Source organism: Miniopterus natalensis, chromosome 9 (assembly GCF_054644295.1).
Source record: "Miniopterus natalensis isolate mMinNat1 chromosome 9, mMinNat1.hap1, whole genome shotgun sequence".
In the NCBI taxonomy this organism is placed as follows: domain Eukaryota; kingdom Metazoa; phylum Chordata; class Mammalia; order Chiroptera; family Miniopteridae; genus Miniopterus; species Miniopterus natalensis.
The window spans coordinates 15,652,975-15,675,203 of record NC_142089.1 but is presented as its reverse complement, the minus strand read 5'-3'; the positions used below and the strand labels follow the sequence as shown (position 1 = coordinate 15,675,203).

The window sequence follows — 22,229 nt, the reverse complement described above, 5'->3', positions numbered from 1 at the left end:
GGAGTAAAGGGGAGAAAATGGAGACGCCTGTAATACTTTCAACAATAAAATAAATTAAAAAAAAAAAGATCACGAAGATGCTACCTATAGCATCCCAGTTGGAGCTGGGATGTCTATGTCCAGAATACCCCGACTTAGTTAGGTTGTGGATAAAATGTTGTATATATACATGTATATGGTATCTTAAGAGATATCAATGTTATTTTGTTGCACTGACATTTCACTCTCAACTCTCAGTTTAAATGTCACCTCAAAGAAACCATCCCTGATCTTGTCGTTCTATCGTAGTTCCGTTTTGTTCTTTCTCTTTCTCTTTGCACTTTTCACCTTCTGAAGTTATCAGAGCCTCGATCAAACAGGCATTGTGCCTTCACCTTCCTTCAGCCATCTAACAAATGTGAACAAGAAAATAGTACTTTATAGTCTTTGCCTATGTAATTTTCTCCTTTAGATGAGTTAGGCCAGATTATCTCTCTTATTCATGATTATAAAACTATCTTCTTTGCTTTCTATGAAATGCTAGAACTGTTTTTATTAATCATCTTTTGTTTGGAAAAATGCTGGCCCTGGTTTGTATGACTTAGATGGGAGAAAATGCCTGTGGGGCACATTTTCGAATGTTCATTGCATAAAACTTTGAAAAACACAAAAGCAGGATAGAAATAATCACTTATAAATCCACTACCTAGTGATAATAATTCGATGTGTTTCTAGATGATCTTTAAGTACCATTCCAGTTTCAGAAACACTGTTTCTACTTCTCAGATACTGCTATTTCTTGATTATGGAGTAGGCTGGGCATCCAGTGGAGGGTCATACTGAGTTTGTGCAAAAGATCCATCTAGGCACCAGGATGGCTGTAATTAAAGAAAAAAGGAGCCCAGCGGGGCGTGGCTCAGGGGTTGAGCATGGACCTGGGATCCAGGTGATCGGGGTTTGATTCCTGGTCAGGGCACTTGCCCGGGTTGCAGGATGGATCGCCATGATCCCCAGTCGGGGGCGTGCAGGAGGCAGCTGATCAATGACTCTCTCATCACTGATGTTTCTGTCTCTCTTTCTCCCTCTCCTTTCCTCTCTCTGAAATCAATAAAGATATACTTTTAAAAAATAAACAAAAAAAAAACCCACAAAAAAATACTTCCATTTAAAAAAAAAGGACATTGCTTGTGGGAATGTAAAATGTTTCAGCTGCTGTGGAAAACAGCTTGGCAGTTGCTCAAAAGTTAAATATAGAATTCTCATATGACTCAGCAATTTCACTTTAGGTATTTGGCATATACCCCCCAACCCCAATTGAAAATTAGTACTCAAACAAATACATGTAGCCTCATGTTCACAGCAGCACTATCATCACAATAGCCAAAAGATAGAAACAACCCAAATGTCCACAATTGATGAATGAATAAAATTGTGGTATATACATACAGGACAGTGGAATATTATTCAACCATAAAAAGTAACTAAGGAATGATACATGCAATACCTTAGATAAACCTTGAAAACATGCTAAGTGAAAGAAGGCAGACACAATAGGTCACATATTGTATGGCTGCATTCATATGAAATGTCTATAATAGGTAAATCTATAGAGACAGAATACAGAGTGGTTGGGAAGTAAGGGGAATGGGAGGAACAGCTTAATTGGTGCCAGGTATCCTTTTGGGGTGATAAAACTGTTTTGGAACTAGATAGAGGTGGTGGTTGCACAACACTGTGAATGCACTAAAGGCCAATGAGTTGTTCACTTTAAAATGATTAATTGTATGTCATGTGTATTTTACCTCAATTTTTAAAAACAAGAGTCTTTGGTTAGCTGTGTGCGGCTGTGCTCGGAGCCCTTTAAGGGCCGCAAGGAAAGCGGTGAGGCCAGAGAGGCGGGCCTGTACGAGTCACGTGAAGCAGCGCCTGCGCAGACGAGTCACGTGGTGGCTGGGCCGGGGAAATGGCGGCTTCAGGAGAGAGCGGGGCTTCGGGCGGCGGAGGGAGCACAGAGGAGGCATTTATGACCTTCTACAGTGAGGTGATCTACGAGGAATGAGTAGTGGCACCGGGGCGACCCCGTCTGGACCTACTCTCCCAGCGGGCGAAGGCAGTGGCCCTCCTGGCCTGGACCGTTGGGCGGCTGCTGTCTGGCCTGCGGGGCGGCGCGGGGCTGGGGGTGTGTGTGCGTCTCTCCCTGATAGCTGCTGGGGGACCCCCTGGGCAACGAAAACGGGGTTGGGTCCGATGTCAGCGGGTAGACAGAGATCCTGGCCAAGGAAGTACCTGGGCGCGCGTAGAGTTTCCCAAGTTCGCGGAGTCAGGGCTGGCAGAGGCCGGCCTTCCTGGGGGCTACTTAACCGTCCAGGCCCCCGTTTTTATTTTAAACGGAAGCCCTCTCTACTTAGTCCTCTATAATGATTGTATTAGTGGTTATTTCTGCCATTCGCGAATGCCAGGCATTGTGCATCATGCCAGGTAGGCATCTCCATTTTACAGATGACAAACCTGAGGTTTAGGGAGGTGAAATAATTTGTAACAACTTGGTATCACGTTAGGACAGGCGTCAGTTTGACCTGAGCCTCGTTTACCATCGCATTTCCAGCACTTACTACATACGGTTATTCAGTAAATATGTGTTGAGTAAATTAAAGAATGAATAAATGAAGGAAAAACATACCATTTGGAGCCCGAGGACCTCGGATTGGATTCGTGCATGGCAGTTGACTGTGATTGAATTCTTTCAAGGCATTGATTTTGCAGATCTCGTTTCCATGTCTGTAAAACGAATCAATATTAAAACGAGTTTTTATGAGGGGTAATGGAGTTAATATATAAGAAAGGATTTCATAAGCAGAAGCATCTCGGTAAGACTTAAGGCCAAAGACGGAGCTTATTAAGTTGACTTGGATTTGAGGAATGGAGTTGCTCCTCAGCAGGCTGTGAGCTACTCGGAGTGAAGCACCATGTCACGTTCATCTTTTATCTCTGGTATTTGTAACAGTGTGTGTTACATAGTAGTTTCTCCTAAGTATTACATTTAAACACGGAAATTAACACATCCTTTATAGTCCATTTGAAATGCCTAATTCACGTGAAAGTGTTCAGCAATTATGATGAATTGTTTCACTTAACAAATCTTAGTTTAAAAAGAAAAGAAAAACAACAGCACCCTGACTTGAGTTGGATGAGAGAAAGTACATAAAGGAGGACCCTTCAATCATTCAGTCGTTGTTCATTGAGCACTTGACATGTACTAGTGTACTGTTTCTGTGCTGCAGATATGATAGTGAACAGCAGACAGGAAAATCTTATTTTTGTTTCTTAGAGCTTGCATTCTATAGAGAGGGATAAACAGTAAACAAACAGATGTACAATATAACGTCAGGTAGTGATTTAAGCGCTGTGTGGAAAAGTAAGCCTGGGAAAGAAGATGGGGGGTGAGGGGATTGGCATGCTATTTTAGAGAGTGAAGATGCTAAGAAGGAATGGATTTTTATGTTACAAAATTCTTTCCAAATTCATTTGGCCAGAGGAATAAAGATGGTAAGTAGCATACCAGATGTTCATTCCAACTGGCATTCCAAGTCTGATAGTGGCATCAAGGATGCTTTCCTGGAACTACCAGGGGCCTGTTCTTCAAGTTGTCTTCAGGCCAGGAATTTTTCTAACTTTATTAGAGTTAGGTAGGCAGTTATTTGCTCTCTCCCACATACTTTTTAAATGCTGCTTTAACATATATATATATATATATATATATATATATATATATATATATATATATAAATGTAATTGTATTTTTTCTTTTAAAAAGTTGTAAAGTATGAACACACTTGAGTAAATCTATCATTAGAGTGGAAACTCTTTGAAGGTGGTGGATGTGACACTGAATTCTCTCAATGGTTGCTTTGGAATCAAACTGTTAAGATTAAAATTCTTATTTATAAATTGGGTAATTGGAAACAAGTCAGTTAACCTCTCTAAGTCTCAGTTTTCTTATCTATAAAATGGGGATAATAGTATCTACTGTATAAGATTGTTGAGAGGAATAAATATATGTAAAGTTTTCACATTATTAAAATTCAACACATGGTAGCTGTTGTAATTATTCCTCAGAGTGGTTAACCTGCACACGTAGACACACAGATGTTTGCTCAACATGCCAGTGAGTAACTTGTTAGGATGACAATTCAGAATTTTTCAGCTTTACTAATGAAGTTTTTGTCTCTTCTATGTTAGGTGAAACAAATAGAGAAGAGAGATTCAGTTTTAACGTCCAAAAATCAGATTGAAAGATTGACCCGTCCTGGTTCCTCCTACTTCAATTTGAACCCATTTGAGGTGAGTTGTCTGATGTTGCTGTGGTGTTATGATGGGGAGCTTTGCATAGTTGCAGGCAGGCTTACATCAGAACATACACCTAATTTATATTATAGTTGGAATTGAACTTGAGTGGTTTTATTGTGAGCAGAACCTGGGAGGTAGTATGTTAAGGAAAATGAGAGTCTTTGCCCTATCATATATCCTCCATGATCTTTAAGCAACCCAAATATATATGGATTTATTTTCAGATGTGAAGGGATAGCTAGCTTTGATAAATTTAGGATCTTCGATTTAATTTGCTTGTTAAAATTTTCTGTTTCACCACAATTAAAGTGTGAAAAATCCCAACAACCAAAAAATTATCACAAGATTTTAGACAAAGAAATACACTTTTTGGGTTTCCTTAGTTTTATAACTTGAAACTTTTCCTCCTTATAAAAGTAAATCATATTTCTTATTAAAGTTTGAAATATAAAGCAAGCAAGAATAGCCCTTGCCAGTTTGGCTCAGTGGTTAGAGTGTCAGCCCAAGAACTGAAGGGTCCCAGGTTCAATTCTGGCCAAAAGCACATACCTCGGTTGCAGCCTTGATCCCCAGCCGTGGTTGGGGCGTGTGCGGGAGGCAACCAGTCAATGTGTCTCTCTCAAATCTCTCCCTCCCCCTCCCCCTCCCCCTTTCTCCTTCTCTCTTCCCTCCCTCTCTCCCCCCCTTTCCCCTCCCTTTCTCTCCCTTCCTTTCCCTTCCTTTCCCTTCCACTCCCTTCCACTGTCTCTGAAAAGCAATGGAAAAAATATCCTTGGGTGAGGATAAAAAAAAAAGCAAGAATAAATAATCATGTAAATTCTACCTAAGAGAAATAGCTACTCCTTACTGTTTATATTCAATCTGTTTTAAAAGTTTTATTTAAAAATAAGGGTCATATAAAGTATAGTTTTGCATTATTTAAAAAGTCTCTATAATTACTATTTAAATCCTTTATTGTAGGATTTTTAAATTAGCTTCTAATTGTTCACAATTATAAATTGAAATGAGTATTGTTAACATAAAAATAACACTGAACACTTATAAAAAACTTTTTTTATTGTGGTAAAATATACATAACATAAAATTAACCATTTTAACCAGTTGTAGGTGTAGAGTTCAGTGGCGTTAAGTACATTTACAATGTTGTACAACCACAATCACCATTCAGTTCCAGAAAATTTTCATCATTTCAAATAGAAACTCCAAACCCATTAAATAATAACTCCCAGCCCTTGGTAACTTCTGATCTGCTTCCTGTCTATGAATTTGCCTATTTTAGGTGCCTCATATAAGTGGAATCATACAACATTTGTGTCTGGCTTATTTCACTTAGCATAATATTTTCAAAGTTCATCCATTGCTTCTGGTTGTTTTTTTTTTCAGTCCTCACCCGAGGATATTTTTTCCATTGCTTTTCAGAGAGTGAAAGGGAAAGAGAGAGAGAGAAACATCAATGTGAGAGAGTCATTGATTGGCTGCCTCCTGCACGCCCCCGACTTTGGATCAAGCCCACAACCCGGGCATGTGCCCTGACCGGGAATTGAACCCAACCGCCTGGATCCTAGGTTGATGCTCAACCACTGAGCCATTCCCGGCCGAGTAGTAATGACCTTTATAACAAAAGGATCCAGTCCAGAATCTCCTGTTACATTTAGTTGTCATGTCTCTTTAGTCTTCAGTCTGGAACAGTTCCTAAGTCTTTCCTTGACTTTTGTGATCTTCACATTTCTGAAGATCACAGACCAGTTATTATGTAGCATGTCTCTCAACTTGAGTTTATTTGATGCTGCTTCATGTTAGAATAGGTTTATGCAACGTTGGCAGGAATATCTCAGAAGTGATACTGCATTTTTGTCTGCACCCTATAAAGTGGTAACTTGATTGCATGGCCAGGGTGGCTCAGTGGTTGAACGTAGACCCATGCACCAAGAGGTTGCCAGTTCTGCTTCTAGTCAGGGCACATGCCTGGGTTGCGGGCTCAATCCCTGGTGAGGGTGTGCAGGAGGCAGCCAATCAATGTTGATTCTGTCCCATCCGTGTTTCTGTCTTTCCCTCTCCCTTCCCCTCACTAAAATCAATAAAAGCGTATTTAAAAAAAAAAAAAAAAAGTGGTGCATGATTTTGATTTATCTCATTACTAATCATGTTAATTTGATCACTTAAAGAGTTACCTGCTAGCCCTGGCTGGGGAGCTCAGTTGGTTAGTGTTGTCCAGATATGCCAAGGTTGTGGGTTTGAGCCTCAGTCAGGGCACATCCAAGAAACAAATGAATGCATAAATAAGTGGAATAACAAATCTCTCTCTCAAAAAAAAAAAAAAAAAAATTAAATACAAGAGTTGCTTGCGAGGTTTTTTTATGAAGTTACTTTTTTTCCCCATTTGTAATATATTTTATGGGGAGGTACTTTGAGATTGTGTAAATATCCTTTCCTTATCAGAGTTTCAATTTATTAATTTGTCAGTATGGACTTGGGGTTTTCTATATTAGTCAGTGGGTTATATTTAGATATCAATTTATTTTGATGTTCAAATTGTCCCAATTTTGGCAAGTAGGTTACCTTTCAAGTGAGCTCCTGTCTTTTTTATATGTCGTCATCATGCTTTGATTACTAGGCACTCTTATACTTTTCCTGACCCAGCCTGGAATTCCTGTTTCACAGAGGAGCCCTGGTTCGTTTTAGTGAAGAATGGTATTTAAAATCAAGATTTGAGTATTAGGTGTACTCATTGTAGTTGGGATGTCACTCCTCCCAGATTCTATTGGTGGATAGAGCTAAGGAGAGAGAGTATGTGTCTGTGTGTGTGTGTACATACATATTTACATCCAATTTCAATCCCACGCAGGGTTTATTTTAGGTGTTTTTCCCTTCTCTAGTGAGAAATCTTTATATGTGTTTACTTAATTGATCCTCCTATATGCAGGTGATCTCCCATTGCCTTTCCTCCCCTCAAGTGAATGCCCTCACCCTGCCTTACTCTTGACACCAACACTGTGCTGCCTCACTGCAAAACCCTTCTTTCCACAACTGAGCTCAAACTTCCATGCCAGGTCACCCTTCCATGTGGTATTCCTCACCTGGTTCTGGTTCCTTGTGTCTGCCCTCAACCCCTGGAGGCTCTTTTCATTCCTCTTGGGCTACAGCATCCTCCCCGCCAAACGAACACCATTTCTACACTCTTCATCTTACTTGGGCTTTGACTTGGGCTTTGAGTCCACACTCCTCTGCATGGAGTCCCTCTTCACTCTGCTCAGGTTCCAACTCTTGGTGCCAGCCGTACTTTACATAAATGCTCCCCACACCCTGCTAGAGCGCCAGTATCTTGCATTGGGCTGCCCTTTTGCACTGGATGCCCTCCTGCATGGGCACCCCTGTTACCATGTACAAGCTTCCACACCCCATACTAGGCCACTCCTTTGTGGAGATGGCCTTGCCTGGACCCCTGTACGAGACCACCTTTCCTTGTGGACACTCTCCTTACCCTGCTTGGTGTCAAACACCCTGTATTGGGCTCTACTTCAATGGGGATGGCTTCCTCTTTCTTCTTGCGCTCTTGCACCCTGCACTGGGCTACCCTCCCATGTTAACAGTCTCACCCTGCTTATGTTCTAACACTGTACCAGGCTGCCTACCTAAAACCCTATGCCAGGATGCCCTCCTTAGCCTACTTCGGCATTCCGTGTTGGGCTGCTCTTGTTTGTGAATGCTCTTCTCACCCAGTTTGGGCTCTAGCACTGTGACTGGCCACCACTCCCAGTGTTGTCACTGTCTTCTTCATTCCAGATGGGCTCTCACACTCTGCTCTGGGCCATCATAACTCTCCACCCAAAGTAGATGTCTGCTTTGCCTGTCACCACTTAATGTATTTGGATTGTATTGCTCAGAAAGAGAAGGGGAAGACAAAAGAATACCTTTGATACAATTTTGGAGAGGGCAGGCATAGGGGGAGATAATTTGTTTGAGAGGTAATAAAGAATTTGATGGTATGTTCTTTCTATTGTCATGTTTTTTCCTATTAAGTCATACTTTTAAATTGAGCATAGTACCGTGGAAGGGGACAAGTAATCATATAACTTAGGCAATTATGTTTTAGGGTAATTAGTGTTTCTGTGGAGAACTGATTGACGAGAAGTGAGAGATCACTGGGACCTGTATGAAGGCTAGGGTTTTAATGCCCTACTAGTTAATGTGGTTCTGGAAGTGGAACTCACTGCCCTGTAGCTCCTGTCCTGACAATAGGAAATATATTTGGATGTGTAAAGATGTGGGGAGGTGGGTACACTTAGGAAAGTGTGAGATTGTGTTTGGGCAGGATTCCATGACTGTCCATTAAAACTTTTGTCTTTCATGCAAAATGTGTTGGCCACTCTGTAGGATGGGCATCATAAAGTTGTGGTGTTTTTTTTGTTAATACTCATATGAAGATACCTTTTCCATTGCTTTTCAGAGAGAGTAGAAGGGAAGGAGAGAGGGGGAGAGAGAGAGAAACATTGATGTGAAAGAGACATATTGACCTGCTTCCTCCTGCATGCATCCCTACGGGGCCTGGGATTGAACCTGCAACCCAGGTACTGCCCTTGACCAGGACTCAAACCCTTGAGCAAACCTTCAGTCCCCAGGCTGGTGCTCTAACGGCTGAGCAAACTGGCCAGGGCTGTATGTATTTTTCACATTAAGATATATTTTCATTTTTATTTTTTCCTCTCCCACTGCCCTTAATAACTGACCCTTAGTTGATGTTTCTGTCCCTCCCTCCCTCTCTAAAAAAATCAATTAAAAATCTTTTTAAAAAAAAGTAAAGTTCTTTAAAATATATATATATATTTATAAACATGTCCCCTTACCTATTTACCTTCGCATTTCTAGTATGTAGCAGTGTATTCAGCAGGCAGTAGCTACTATATACAATATTTGAGTGAATGTATTTGTGGTGATGGGATTAGAATCCTTGATGAGGAATGTCAAAACTAGGATACCCAGGCTTGGAGAAGAATGATTAAATTTATTTTTTATGACAGTATTGCTAAAAAAATAAAAATGAAAATACAGGTGTTTCTGCCATTTGGAATCAGACTTTCCTAGAGGGGGGCCCCAGGCATTGATCTCAGGTTTCCACAGGTGATTGCGATGTTCACTCTGAGTTGAGAACCATCAGGCCATGTAAATTATAGATACAAAGTGAAGCCAAGTGGGCATTTCTCGATTGAGGTGAAGATCAGTTAGCCAGCCTTATTTTTTCCCTGTTGAGTTCTGTGCTTTCTCTACATTTGCAAAGGTAAGTAGGGGATAGGCAGTGGGTACTTCTCTTAATGAATGAAGGAGAAATACATTTTCTCAGTGTTTGGAAATATGTCTCTGGGTATAAAATAAATTATTATTTTTTTCTGATGGAGTGAAAATAACTACTGTATTAATTGAGAACCTAAAACAGTATAGCTATTATTTTATTATCTATTTGCTCATTTATATTTGAGTATAATAGCTGAGTACTATTCTAGATGTTGATTATAATATGTATAGTTATTGGGCATCTCTTAAATTTATGAATTCTTTTTAATTTCTTTTACAGTGTTGATTTTGATTCTTTCAGGTTCTTCAGATAGATCCTGAAGTGACAGATGAAGAAATAAAAAAGAGGTTTCGGCAGGTATGGTACTATTTCCCTGTAATGGATGGAGTTTGAACATTTTGAAAATGTAAGCATGTGATGGTTCTTAAGACTTGCTATTACAACTTTTGGGCCAATATGTGACCTTTCTTTTTTTAAACTTAAGGCTATTAATTCTTAGATAAAAACCTCATAGTGACATAAAATCTTTAATGGCCATAGCTTACCTCTGAGTAGAAAGAATTTTATATCCAAATAGAATCTCTCTAGCCCCTTAATTAAAAGGGAGAAGTACAAGGTAGAATTGTAGAGCTTACATGGAGTCATACTTACTAAATCTACCCTGGCTTCCAGGAGAGAACATGTTAAATGATTTGTAGCAGTTCTTTATTTTTAGGACCCCATTCCTCAATCATTTTTTTTTTGTAAACTTAAATAAATACCCAAGAGATAAGTGGTTTAATATAAGGAATGCTTTTTGGCAATTCTCTGGGAAAGGAGATCCACAACATCAGCTTCTTGTTCATTCTAATGTTTAATAACTCGAGCTACAAAGTAGTTTTGAGAGTTTGAGTAACCCCCAGCCTTTCCTTCTGTGAGTTGAATAATCACACTCCCTGTAATGTCTTTACAAATTGGATTTTGTATGTATTTCGTGTCGTTTTTTTGTTTTTTAACTCTCCTCAACTTCTTTATTTCTCTTATGTATTATGTCAGCAATTTTCAACCGGTGTGCTGCAAGAATTTTTAAAATGTGCAATACCTGACTATTTAGTCAGGGGCACTGACCTCTTTTCCCTTAGACTGACATAAAAAAATGACAACAGCCAACACAGCAATAGCTGTCTGATGGGAATGAATCAAAAGTATACCTATTTCACCTGGCCAGTGTGGCTCAGTTGGTTGAGCGTCGTCCCATGCACCAAGAGGTTGCCAGTTTGATTCTTGGTCAAGGCATATGCCTGGGATGCAGGCTCGATCCCTAGTAGTGGGCGTGCAGGAGGCAGCAGATAGATGTTTCTCTCATCGATGTTTCTGTCTTTCTCTCCCTCTCCCTTCCTCTCTCAAATCAATAAAAACATTTAAAAAAAACTAGGATGTTAATTTAAAAAATTTTATCTATTTTTTTGTCAGATTGGCAAAAAATACAACATATTTTTTGGTGTGCCACAGAAATTTATTAATTAGTTTATGTGTGCCATGAAATGAAAAAGGTCGAAAATTGCTGTCCTACGTATTCAAAGGGGCCTGACCAGTGCTGAATATTATTCTCAGCTCCACATGACATACTTGTTAATACCCAGTGTTATGCTTGCTTCTTGAGTACAGTTGCCCCCTCATTGCTGACTCATAATCATCTTATGATCTATTAAGCCAAGATGTTTTTGATGTTTTTTTATCTTTGCCTACTCAATCATTTCCCATTATATAATTTTGCAGTTTTTTTCTTCCTGAGTTGTACTTTCTACTTACATGTATTCAGATTTTTTCTTTCTCTAAAATTTCAAGTTTCCTAATGTAATGTATTAGTCTTTCCCAATTTAATATGCAAACATTCAAATCCATAGTCAAAACAACTTTTTTTTTAAAAAATGTATCTTTATTGATTTCAGAGAGAGGAAGGGAGGGAGAAAGAGAGATACATCAATGATGAGGGAGTCTTCATTGATAGGTTGCCTTCTGCACACCCCGGACTGGGGATCGAGCCTGCAACCTGGGCATGTGCCCTGACTAGGAATTGAACTCGATTTCCTGGATCCTAGGTCAGTGCTCAGCTGCTGAGCCACGCCTGGCCGGGCAAAACAACTTTTTATGTAGCTATATAAAGAACTCTTATAATAAGAGTTTTTATTTAGTCATTAATATGACCTAATAGTTAATATGACCTGGAGCTATAAGACTTGAGTTTCAATTTTGGCTGTACCTCTTATAAGCAGTTTGAACTGGGCAAGTTACTTTGGACCTTTCTGTGCCTGTTACCTTAATTGTGAAATGCACATAATAATGGTGTTTACCTTGTGGGGTTGTTATGAGGATTAAATGAGGTAATACACATAAAACACTAGAATAGGTTTTGGTATATAGTATGTTCTCTTTATATGCTAACTGTTGTCAGTGTGTGTTATAGAGTATGCTAAGTTCTTTACTTGCATTATTTCATTTCAAACTTCAACACACTGAACTGTAAGTACCTAATATAGGTGGAAGATGAGGTGGAGATAGGTTGAGTTGCTTAAGGTCCTATAGCTAGTATGTGATTGAAGTTGGAATTAGACCCCAGGATTTTGTCTCTAGTAATGTAGGATTTAGCAGTAGATTCCCACTTGCTATCATCCCTCAACACACTCCCTCTGTTCTAACTAGTTGGTTTCTGTCTATCAATGACAGTAGTCCATGGTTCTTAACCATGGCTGCCTAAAAGAATCAGCTGTGGAGATTTTTGTTTTTTATTTTGACATAAGATTTTATAATTATATGTACTTTAAAAAGAAAGAATAGAGCAATGAACACCCATATACTCACCATCTATTTGCAACAGTTCACTTTATTAACCATATATTTTTGGCTGAATTGTTGACAGGTAAATTACAGACACCATAATACTTCACCCTTATACTTCAGCATGAAAACCCCAAATAAAAAAGGACATCTTTTGCATAACTATTTGTCACACCTAACAAAATTAACACTAATTCCTTACTATTATCTGATATCCATTCTAGTAGAGGTTTAACAGATGCCAGAGACTCACTCACTTAGAAGTTCTGAGGGTGGAAAGTAGGTATTCGTATTTTTTAAAAACTTCACAGGATTGGAGCACAGCCAGAATTGAGAACCACAGTTTTATATTAGAAGTTCTTTTAGGTTAGAGAGGATGTCTCATACCTGTTTTCTCCTCCTTTCTGCTCAGAATAAGAAACCTAACTGGAACTTGGTAGTTTTCTTTCTTTTTTTTAAAAATATATCTTTATTGATTTCAGAGAGAGGAAAGGAGAGGGAGAGACAGAGATAGAAACATCAATGATGAGAGTCACTGATCAGATAGCCCGCAACCCGGGCATATGCCCTGACTGGGAATCGAACCCCGATCGCCTGGATCCTAGGTCGACGCTCAGCCGCTGAGCCAAGCCCGGCCGGGCTGAACTTGGTAGTTTTCAATGTCCCTCCCCTCCCCAATGATAACATCCTCATAATGCTAGGCTTACATTTATTTTCAACATTGTGATTAAAACCCTAATGTTTCCCAGTTGTGCATTTACCTTTTGGTGCTTGAATTTTGTTAAATGCCAGTATTTCTGGGCATTTTATGATATTTATTAATTTAAAAAAATGCTTCTGGATTAATAGTCTTTTTTGCCATAGTACCTTAGAGCTTTTGGTTTAAAGAGTGCAGGCAAAGAGTAAATGTTTCTTTTTGACAAACCTAACCTTTCTCTTATTATAGTTATCCATCTTGGTGCATCCTGACAAAAATCAAGATGATGCTGACAGAGCACAAAAGGCTTTTGAAGGTATTTGTAAATTTACCTGCTTCTGAATAATATATTGTCATTGTTAGGGATGAACTGTTGCTTGTCCTGGATCAAGAAAAGAATATAATAGTTTTGTCTTCTGGCCATGAAGAAGCTGGTTTTCAGTGGAACAGTTGTCATTCCAAAGCAAAATGTTGCTGTTTAACAAATAGACCTTAAATTTGCTTTGTTAAAACTTCTTTGTGCCAACAAAGACTGTTATTGCATAGGATCATTTTTTTTCTCTGAACATAAAAAATAATTGGCAATGTTTTATCGCTGAATTAAACCTAGATGTGGTGTATGTAGTCTTGAGTGGATATTTAATTTTTTCCAACGCTCTCAAGGAAAGTCATTGCTGTAGTTGTATGGTTTTTAAAATTAGTTTAACAACAGTAAATAATTTAACAAAGTAGGGAATACTTTTAGATGGCTCAAGTCCATTTACACTGCCTGAGTATAGTTCAGACTTGCAGAGGGTGTTTGCAGAAACAGTTAATTTCAATGTTTTGCATTAGCTGTGGACAAAGCTTACAAGTTGCTACTGGATCAGGAACAAAAGAAGAGGGCCCTGGATGTAATTCAGGCAGGAAAAGAATACGTGGAACACACTGTAAGTATTTATAGTGCTGCTGTGTTTACAGGAAGTATTAGCAAGCCTTGGGCACCTTGTAGGAGGGTAAATGTTAACATAGCAATGCCTGCCAGTGTAATTGTGACTGCATACTTGGTCTATACCACTTTGCTGTGGAGGTAGTGAATAGTGAGTGTCTAAAGCTATAATTCACCCTTAGAGCTCAGGATGAGAAGTGGCTAGGACACTTCTCTGACCTCCTTCCTTACCAGTCCTGTGTTGTGGAGAGAGGGCTTTTCTTGTCCTCTATTTACATGTCACATTACCCCATTTGAGAGTGAAGAAGTGGAGCAGCCATGTGACACTTGATCCTTGATTTTTTAAAAATATGTTTTTATTGATTTCAGAGAGAGGGAGGTAGAGAGAGAAACATCAATGATGAGAAAGAATCATCGATTGGCTGCCTTCTGCACACACCCTACTGGGGATCAAGCCTGCAACCTGGGCATGTGTCCTGACTGGGAGTTGAACCTGGGCATGTGCCCTGACTGGGAATAGAACTATGGCCTCCTGGTTCATTGGTTGATGCTCAACCATTGGGCAACACCAGCTGGGTGACCCTTGATTTTTATGCTTGTCTCCGTTAAGGGGTTGGAACATGGACTTGAAATAGGTTGACAAGGGGATATGAGTAGATTTTTTTTAAAACATAGGAGGAGCTACATGTCTTTATTAATAATAGGGAAGGACTCAATTGAAATAAATTTAGTTAGAGCTGGTGTTAATTTTTATTGCATTACTGAAATCTCCTGAGTGGTAGAAAATGTTAAGGTTGCTCGCTTGAGCTAAGAAAGGTCTTTGTTTTAATTTTTTACTTGCTGGAGCAAGAATCTTGAGACCATTTATAAGGGCTGTTTCAATCGGGAGTGAATATGGATGTTTTCTTTGAAGAGCTTTTGTAATCTAAACCAGAACTTCATAACCAGTAATGATAATGACTCCAAGTTTAGACGAGGAAAATGAGGAAAAAGAGGAGATGGACAACCAAAATTATGTCCTTCTGGTCATGTGTTGGAAATGGTACGTGTAGGCCCAGTTCTGGCAAAATCAGAAAAGTACCTGACAATTTGTACTTGAACCATTGTGGTGGTTACCCTTCATCTGTATTTTGCTTGTAAAGGAGCCATCCTCAGTCTTTCTGGCCACAAGGTGGCAGTGGGGCCTTTCTGAGTTTGGAAAGCACTTTGCTTTTTGCTGGTGTACAACACTGAATGATTGTTTAATGGAATAATGTCATTCTTTTGTGAATGAGTATATTTCATTTTTTTGGATCTCAATAGTTGCCAAAGTGATAAAAACACCAATTAACACTTTGTGAAAATTATTAGTGTAAAGAGGTTTCAAAGTGAAAATGATTAAAAATGCAAGTTGTAGAAATGCCAGGAAAACAATACTTATTCTGTATATTCTTCTAAAACTTGACACATATATTTTCTTTACTATAAACACATAACTACAAACTGAGAAAGATAAATGGGTAATGTGTTAATTTTCAAAGGCTCTTTTGATCTGGCCTAGGATTTTTTTAATGAGTTGGGAACAGCTTCCTTGCTGGTCCCCGTTCATCCTTACAGGTAGATTGGATTTTAGATGAGGTTAGAGAAAACCCCTTGTTCCTAGTTTTCCTTGGTTGCACTGCTGTTTTGGAGGGGAGGCTCATCTTTTTTCAATGCAAACTTTTTGTTGTATGTATAGAAAAGTACCCATATTGTGTGTGCAGCTTATTGGCTACTCTCAAAGAATGAATGCTTATTTTTTGATGAAAAAAATTTTTTTTTAGGTGAAAGAGCGAAAAAAGCAATTAAAGAAGGAAGGAAAACCTACAAATGTAGAGGAGGATGATCCAGAGCTGGTGAGTTAAGGGAAAAGCCACCTTATCTCCTGTGTTTGGGTTCACTGATTGGTGGGTTAAAGAGAGGACAGCCTGAAGAGTGATGCATACGTGCTATAACCATTTTATTTTAACTTAAAATATCAAATGTGCATTTATTCACCCTTTTAAAAAATTCACCCCTTTTTTATCAAAGGGCTACGGCCTTTTTCTTTGAGTGTATTTTAGCTCACTGGAGTTTGTAGTTGAATTTATTTTATGAAACACATACACGAAACATTATCGATAGTATTTAGTACTTTTAATTTCTTTTGAAGTACTTTGAAAACTTAGGTATTTGTGAAACGTACTAAGAGCAAAATCCTAGATATTTATAATTTTTTTCTAATCTTTTCTAGCTGTTTCACCTGTACCTCATTCAATAGCAGTTATTTTTAGGAACTTATGGCTATTGAGTTTTTGTAAAGTGTTATATTTAGCTTTAAAAGAAACAAACATTTTTATAACCACATTCATGAATTCTGTGATATTTAAATCACACAAGTATAGTATTAATTGCAGCCAGCATAGACAGCTTTGGGAACAATCACAAATGACTTTTTAAGATTATTTATTTATTTTTTATTGATTTTGGGGGGTGTTGGGGGAGAGAAACATCGATATAAGAGAGAAACATTGATCGATTTGCCTTGCCTCCCTCATGCACCCAACCGGGGATTGAACCTGCACAAGTGACTCTTAAACATCTGTCTACTAGCCATGAGTTCTCATTGTTCTCTAGGTATAATTTTACATAGATATGGAGAGCATTGGCTAACTTAGTGGAGATTGGTTAAGAGAGACTATTCTGTTTAAATATTTGTGTCTTTTTGCCTCTCTAGCCTGAAAAATGTAAAGTCATCTTAATCTTGCCTCAGTGTAGGTCAACATGTAACTTACCCATACGCCTACCTTGTTTTTAAAGATTTATAGCGGAGAGGCTGTCTTGCTAGGGAAACTTCCCATCAGCTTCTCTTGCTTCAGTGATTTTGCTAACATTGACTGGTCCCATCTTCTGTGTGGTAACATTGCTTGAGAACTTCTAGGCCATATTTTCCTCAGTCTCATTCTGTCTTCCCTTTAATTATCCTCTCTAGTCTTTTCTGAAGACCCTCTTACAAATATTCCTTGGTTTTTCTAAGTTGTTAGGAACCCTGACTTTTTTGTTGTCTTTTTTTTTTATTATAAAAGAATACATGCTAATGATAGAAAATTTGGAAAAAATAAAATATTGAAAATCACCAGCCACTGTTCATCCAGGAGAGTTTAGAGCTTTTAAAGATATTAAAATATTCATGACAGACTCTTCTCCTTTGATGTTTGTCCTCATTAGGGATTGGAGTTGGCCAGCATTGCTTTCATTGTGGGCAGGTAACAATATTAAAAGAAGTGAGAAATTTGGGGGCTCCTTTTCTTTCTTTTTTCTTCATATATTTCTCTTTACTCCAGTGTCTGCTTTTAGGATATAGGCCCTCTGAAATCTGCATGATGGGTTATTTTCTGTATTTCTTTGTATATTGAAAATATTTTATATTTAGGGGAAAAGCTTTAAAGATAGAGTTCTGTTTTCTATCTAATGTGTTAACTCTTTCTGTCAGTGTGTTAGTTAGAATATAAGTTCAGCTGCGTACAACTGAGACCCAAAATGATGGTGGTTTGAACAAGATAGCAGTTTGTTTTCTGATCTGTGTAATAGACTCTGGGGAGATGGCTGTTGGTATGGGAGCCCTGGAACATGTGTTATCCCAGAATTCTGTCTCTTCTGACTCTTCCAACAAGGATGTTACCTCCATCCTCAGAGTTCAGAATAGAAGACAGGGGCAAAAAGGGATAAGCCTGCTCCTTCTAAGAACTTTAGGAAGTTGCTACATCACTTTTCCTAATATCCCATGGGCTAAAACTTAAGTTATGTGGTCCACACCTAGCTACAAGGAAGCCTAGGAAATACAGACTTTTCTGTTGCGTGGCCATGTGCCTTAAGGTAAGGGATTTTAGATGGCGGGAGAAGAGACAGTGAGGTGTCAGAGGGTGGCAACTAGTAGCCCCACCACAGTCAGTAGACCACCCTAAGTCTGTTCCGCTTGATAGCAACTTCGTATCTCTAGTATCTAGTTTGGTGCCTAGCACAGAATAATTTTTAAATATTTGTGAAAAGAAAAAAAAAAAAGAAAATTATTTTTGGAAGGTCTTTGGATGAAAGGTCCCTCCAAAATCTCAAATGGTGGTGATGAGTAAGTAGTGCTTTTTACTAGAGCAAGTTTTGTTATATTATCTGAATGGTGAAAGTAGCAGAAAGATCTCAGAGGCAGATGTGTTATTTCTTCCCTGAGAACATCATTAAGTGGTTCTCTTTGAAGAATCTTTGTCTTTGCTGAGTTCTAATCTACTTTTGTCTTGGGCTCCATACGAAAGTACTTGATTCAAGTAGTTGGTAAAATGTTGAATTTTCTTTTGTTCTTACTTTCTTGTAGTTCAAACAAGCAGTATACAAACAGACCATGAAACTCTTTGCTGAGCTGGAAATTAAAAGGAAGGAGAGAGAAGCCAAGGAGATGCATGAAAGGTACATATCAATATAGTCATTTAAACCGTATCTGAATACCTAGACTAATCAGCATTGCTCTTCGGGGATTTTCCTAATGAAGGAATAACAGAGTATGTCATCTGAACAATTTTCTAAAATAGTTATCTGAGACAGCCAAAGTTTTGAATCACCAGGGTAAGAAATTCTTACTTTGGGAAATACTGACTGGACCTGTCCTTAGGAAGTTTATAATCAGGAGTGCTGTGTACTTTCTTCCTGACTTCCTGGAGTGAAATAGGTAGCTATTGAGGTCATTGTTACTGAGGCCAGAACCTTTTGTGTGTCCAGTGGCTGCAGCTTTGGTGAGTATGTAGTATTGTACAGTGTAATCACACATACAATGTTTATTGTGCTAAAGTATGGTTTCCCTGGCTCATCAGAAATCTTGAGATTAATTTAGTTTATGTATTTTGTGGTGTTGATTGGTGTTTACCAGTAACTAGGTTTTGCTAGTTGAGGTTGTTTGAAATATCCTTATTTTAGGATAGGGTTTTGTGCAGAGATCCTCTTGAGTAAGAGCCTCTGTTATTGTAATGCTCATTCTACTGAAGTAAGGTGGCCTGGGTTCTTAAGATAGTTTTGTCAGTGGCTGAGCCCAGAACCTACTATTAGGATTGGCTGAGCTTTGATGATCTTGTCTATCTGTGTAATGGGAGTTTATCTGCAGTTTAGCCCCACCACAGTCAGTAGACCACCCTAAAAATGCAGTTTCATCTGCATTTTTTAGAATGAGACATTTATGAAACTACTTTGAGCCCTTTCCAGGCAGCTATCTCTGTAGAATCCTAGGAAATTGATTTACTTTATATGCTTGCTTCTGTGGGGAGATACCTTAACTTGTATAGTTAACACACTCTTAAGTGTCGTATAAATACTATGGTCTGGTTTTCTTCCTAGGAAGCGACAAAGAGAAGAAGAGATTGAAGCTCAAGAAAAAGCCAAACGGGAAAGGGAGTGGCAGAAAAACTTTGAGGTAAATTTCCAAGGTGGCCAGGAATTCTTATTCCAGAGTAAGAAAACTTCCCAGCATAGAAACATGGTTCCTGGGGCATTCTCAGGATTGACTGGGGCCGACAGTCAGGGGATGGGATATGCAGGGAAGAGTCTTGTCCTGCGTCAGCCACCTTTAAGTTCTATAGCCTGGGCAAGGGCAGTGAGGATCCCTGAATGATGTTTCAGAGATTGTGGTAGGCATAAGCTGCCAAGTGGGCTCAAGAAAAATGGCTTGCCCATATAATTTAGGGGGCAGACATGGAGTGGTGCCCTACTTACAGGTCTTTTAGTAGAAACTGAGGTTCTTGTGGACCTGAGGTCCTGCCTGCGGAGAGACTCACGGCTTTTGAACTTGACTCCTCTCTTTGACATCCTAGTTGCATCCTTCAGGTGCTCAGCTAGTTTTCTGAATTGAGCAACATTTGGTCTTTTCTAACATTTAGGTTTCAGGGTAGGGATTGGCTAACCAGAGTTGATGACTTTGTTTCTGTACCACTGCATCTATGAATAAAGAGAGAAAATGAGGAGGCCCCTCGATAAGGAGGAAGAGACCCTAGTGGCCCTCTCAGCACAGCTGGTGCTGGTGTTGAGCCTCCATCTGAGTTTTGGTGGGGAGTAGGAAAGGTGCAGTGGAAAGAGTGGCTGTACTATACTGGCTAGCCGTGTGGCTTTTTTTTTTTTTTTTTTTTTTAACTCTAACTCGAGGACATGCTTAGAGAGAGAAAGGGAGAGAGAGAGAGAGAAACATTGATTGGGTGCCCCGACTGGGGATGCAACCCTCAACTTAGGCAAGAGCCCTGATTGGAATCAAATTGGCAATGCTTTGGTGCATAGGACAACACCCAACCAACTGAGCCACTCCGGGCTGGCAGCCATATGGCTTTGAGAAAATGATTAGATTTTACTGAACCTTGGTATTGTCATTTGTGAAATGCTGGTAGCACTACACATACCACAGTCAACTTTTTTTTTTTTTTTTAATATGTCTTTATTGAGTTCAGAGAGAGGAAGGGGGGAGAGAGAGAGAGAGAAAGAGAGAGAAACATCAAAACATCAGTGATGAGAGAGTCATTGATCAGCTGCCTCCTGCAATGCCCCCGATTGGGGATTGAGCCCACAACCCAGGCATGTGCCCTGACCGGAATCGAACCTTGATCTCCTGGATCCTAGGTCAGTGCTCAACCGCAGAGCGATGCCAGCTGGGCCACAGTCAACTTTTTGTGAGGATTAGAAGTAGCAAATGCTAAGTGTCTAGCCCAGAGGTTCCCAACAAATGGTGGCTATATTGTTGAGATGAGTATTACTCATTTTGTTCTCTCCCAACCTGCTGCTGGCTATTCTGCCTTCTAGAGGTGGTATGACACTTTCCTGGGACGATGGAAATTGGAGCAAAGCTCTGCTCTTTTCTACTCTTTGACTATTCCAGGTGGTTGAGCTAGGTTACAGGGGAGATGGCAGAGCAGGTTCAGGCCCTTCCTCTTATTAACTAGCTTCTGTATCTCAAACTTCTTTTGTGTTTAGGAAAGTCGAGACGGTCGTGTGGACAGCTGGCGAAACTTCCAAGCAAATACAAAGGGGAAGAAAGAGAAGAAGAATCGGACCTTCCTGAGACCACCAAAAGTAAAAATGGAGCAGCGTGAGTGACCACCTGGGATCACAGCCACGGATCCTATCCCCAGCTGTCTCCCCTCCTGCTTTGAAGGACTCATTCTTTCCTCCCATTTCCACCCCAACATAGAATAGTATTTGCTTTTTAGGCCATTTTGTTTTCAATACAATTTAATATCAATCAGAGTAATTCTTTTGTACATTGAAATGAGGGGCTCGGTTTAAAAAGAAAGCTTCCTCTACCCCCACCCCTAGGCCAACCAAGATTGGAAGGTGCCACCACTGGTGTTGCCTTCTCTTCCCTCAGCTTGTAACTTAACGTTTTGTACTTCACCGAATTGTCATGGTTAGAGACTTCGTGTATAGTTTGTGGAAATCATCCAATTAAACATATTGCTTAAAATGGTGTTGCTATGACTTCAGAGACAAGCCTGGGCCACCTTGGGAAGCCCGTTTGCTTCATTGTCTTGCTTCTGGGTGTGGCATCCTCCAAAGCCCCAGGTCAGACAGGGAGGGCATTGGGCGCACAGAGCAATCACTTGATGCCTGGACATCCCAAGGTGTTTGGCATGTGCTGTCCCATCTGATTGACCAACCCGAGTGGCATGAAGCTCTGAGCCACCCAAACCTGTTCACTTTCCAAAGAGCTAGCTGTCCTCCATCTGGCGCCATTTTGTCCTAGCCTGTCTGCATTCGTTAGTGGTAATATTCTGTATGTGTAATAAATTTTTATACCCTAACCACTGGTGTAGTCTTCTTCAGGTATTATTCCAAGGCGGGCCCCTGAAATCCTTTGGAGTTCTGGCTCCCTACCACTCACTTGCTAACCCTTAGTCTCCTCTTGTACACAGTGGGAATATAGGTTACTGTAGTGGTTTTGAGGGAGGAGTAGCCATGGCATATATAAGGTAGCTCCACGGTGCTCGGTGGGTATTGCCAATATTCTTTCTGTGTTAAGTAAAGATACCGATTTTGAGAATTAAATGAAATAACTTGTGAAAATACACAGCTTATCGTATATACTCAAATGTTCTGCTCGCTGTGAGATAAAATCAGCCCTAGAGTAATGACACCTAAAATGTGAAGATACGAGA

General features: G+C 39.6%; 1 protein-coding gene across 1 annotated transcript; it reads left to right on the top strand.

Annotated features, from left to right (window-relative positions):
- The first annotated feature begins 1,929 nt into the window (after positions 1 to 1,929).
- Positions 1,930 to 21,875, top strand: DNAJC8 (DnaJ heat shock protein family (Hsp40) member C8). Its single transcript, XM_016216875.2, has 9 exons — positions 1,930 to 2,020; positions 4,219 to 4,320; positions 9,917 to 9,973; positions 13,380 to 13,446; positions 13,965 to 14,059; positions 15,861 to 15,932; positions 18,422 to 18,513; positions 19,432 to 19,507; positions 21,049 to 21,875. The coding sequence occupies exons 1-9, from the start codon at positions 1,943 to 1,945 to the stop codon at positions 21,169 to 21,171; spliced, it is 762 nt and encodes a 253-aa protein (XP_016072361.1). The 5' UTR covers positions 1,930 to 1,942; the 3' UTR covers positions 21,172 to 21,875.
- Positions 21,876 to 22,229: the final 354 nt, after the last annotated feature.

Coding starts and splice junctions, on each gene's coding strand:
- DNAJC8 (XM_016216875.2), top strand. CDS start 1,943: ATGGCGGCTTCAGGAGAGAGCGGGGCTTCGGGCGGCGGAGGGAGCACA. Junction 14,060..15,860: donor AAGAATACGTGGAACACACT/GTAAGTATTTAT, acceptor ATTTTTTTTTAG/GTGAAAGAGCGAAAAAAGCA. Junction 18,514..19,431: donor GCCAAGGAGATGCATGAAAG/GTACATATCAAT, acceptor TTTTCTTCCTAG/GAAGCGACAAAGAGAAGAAG.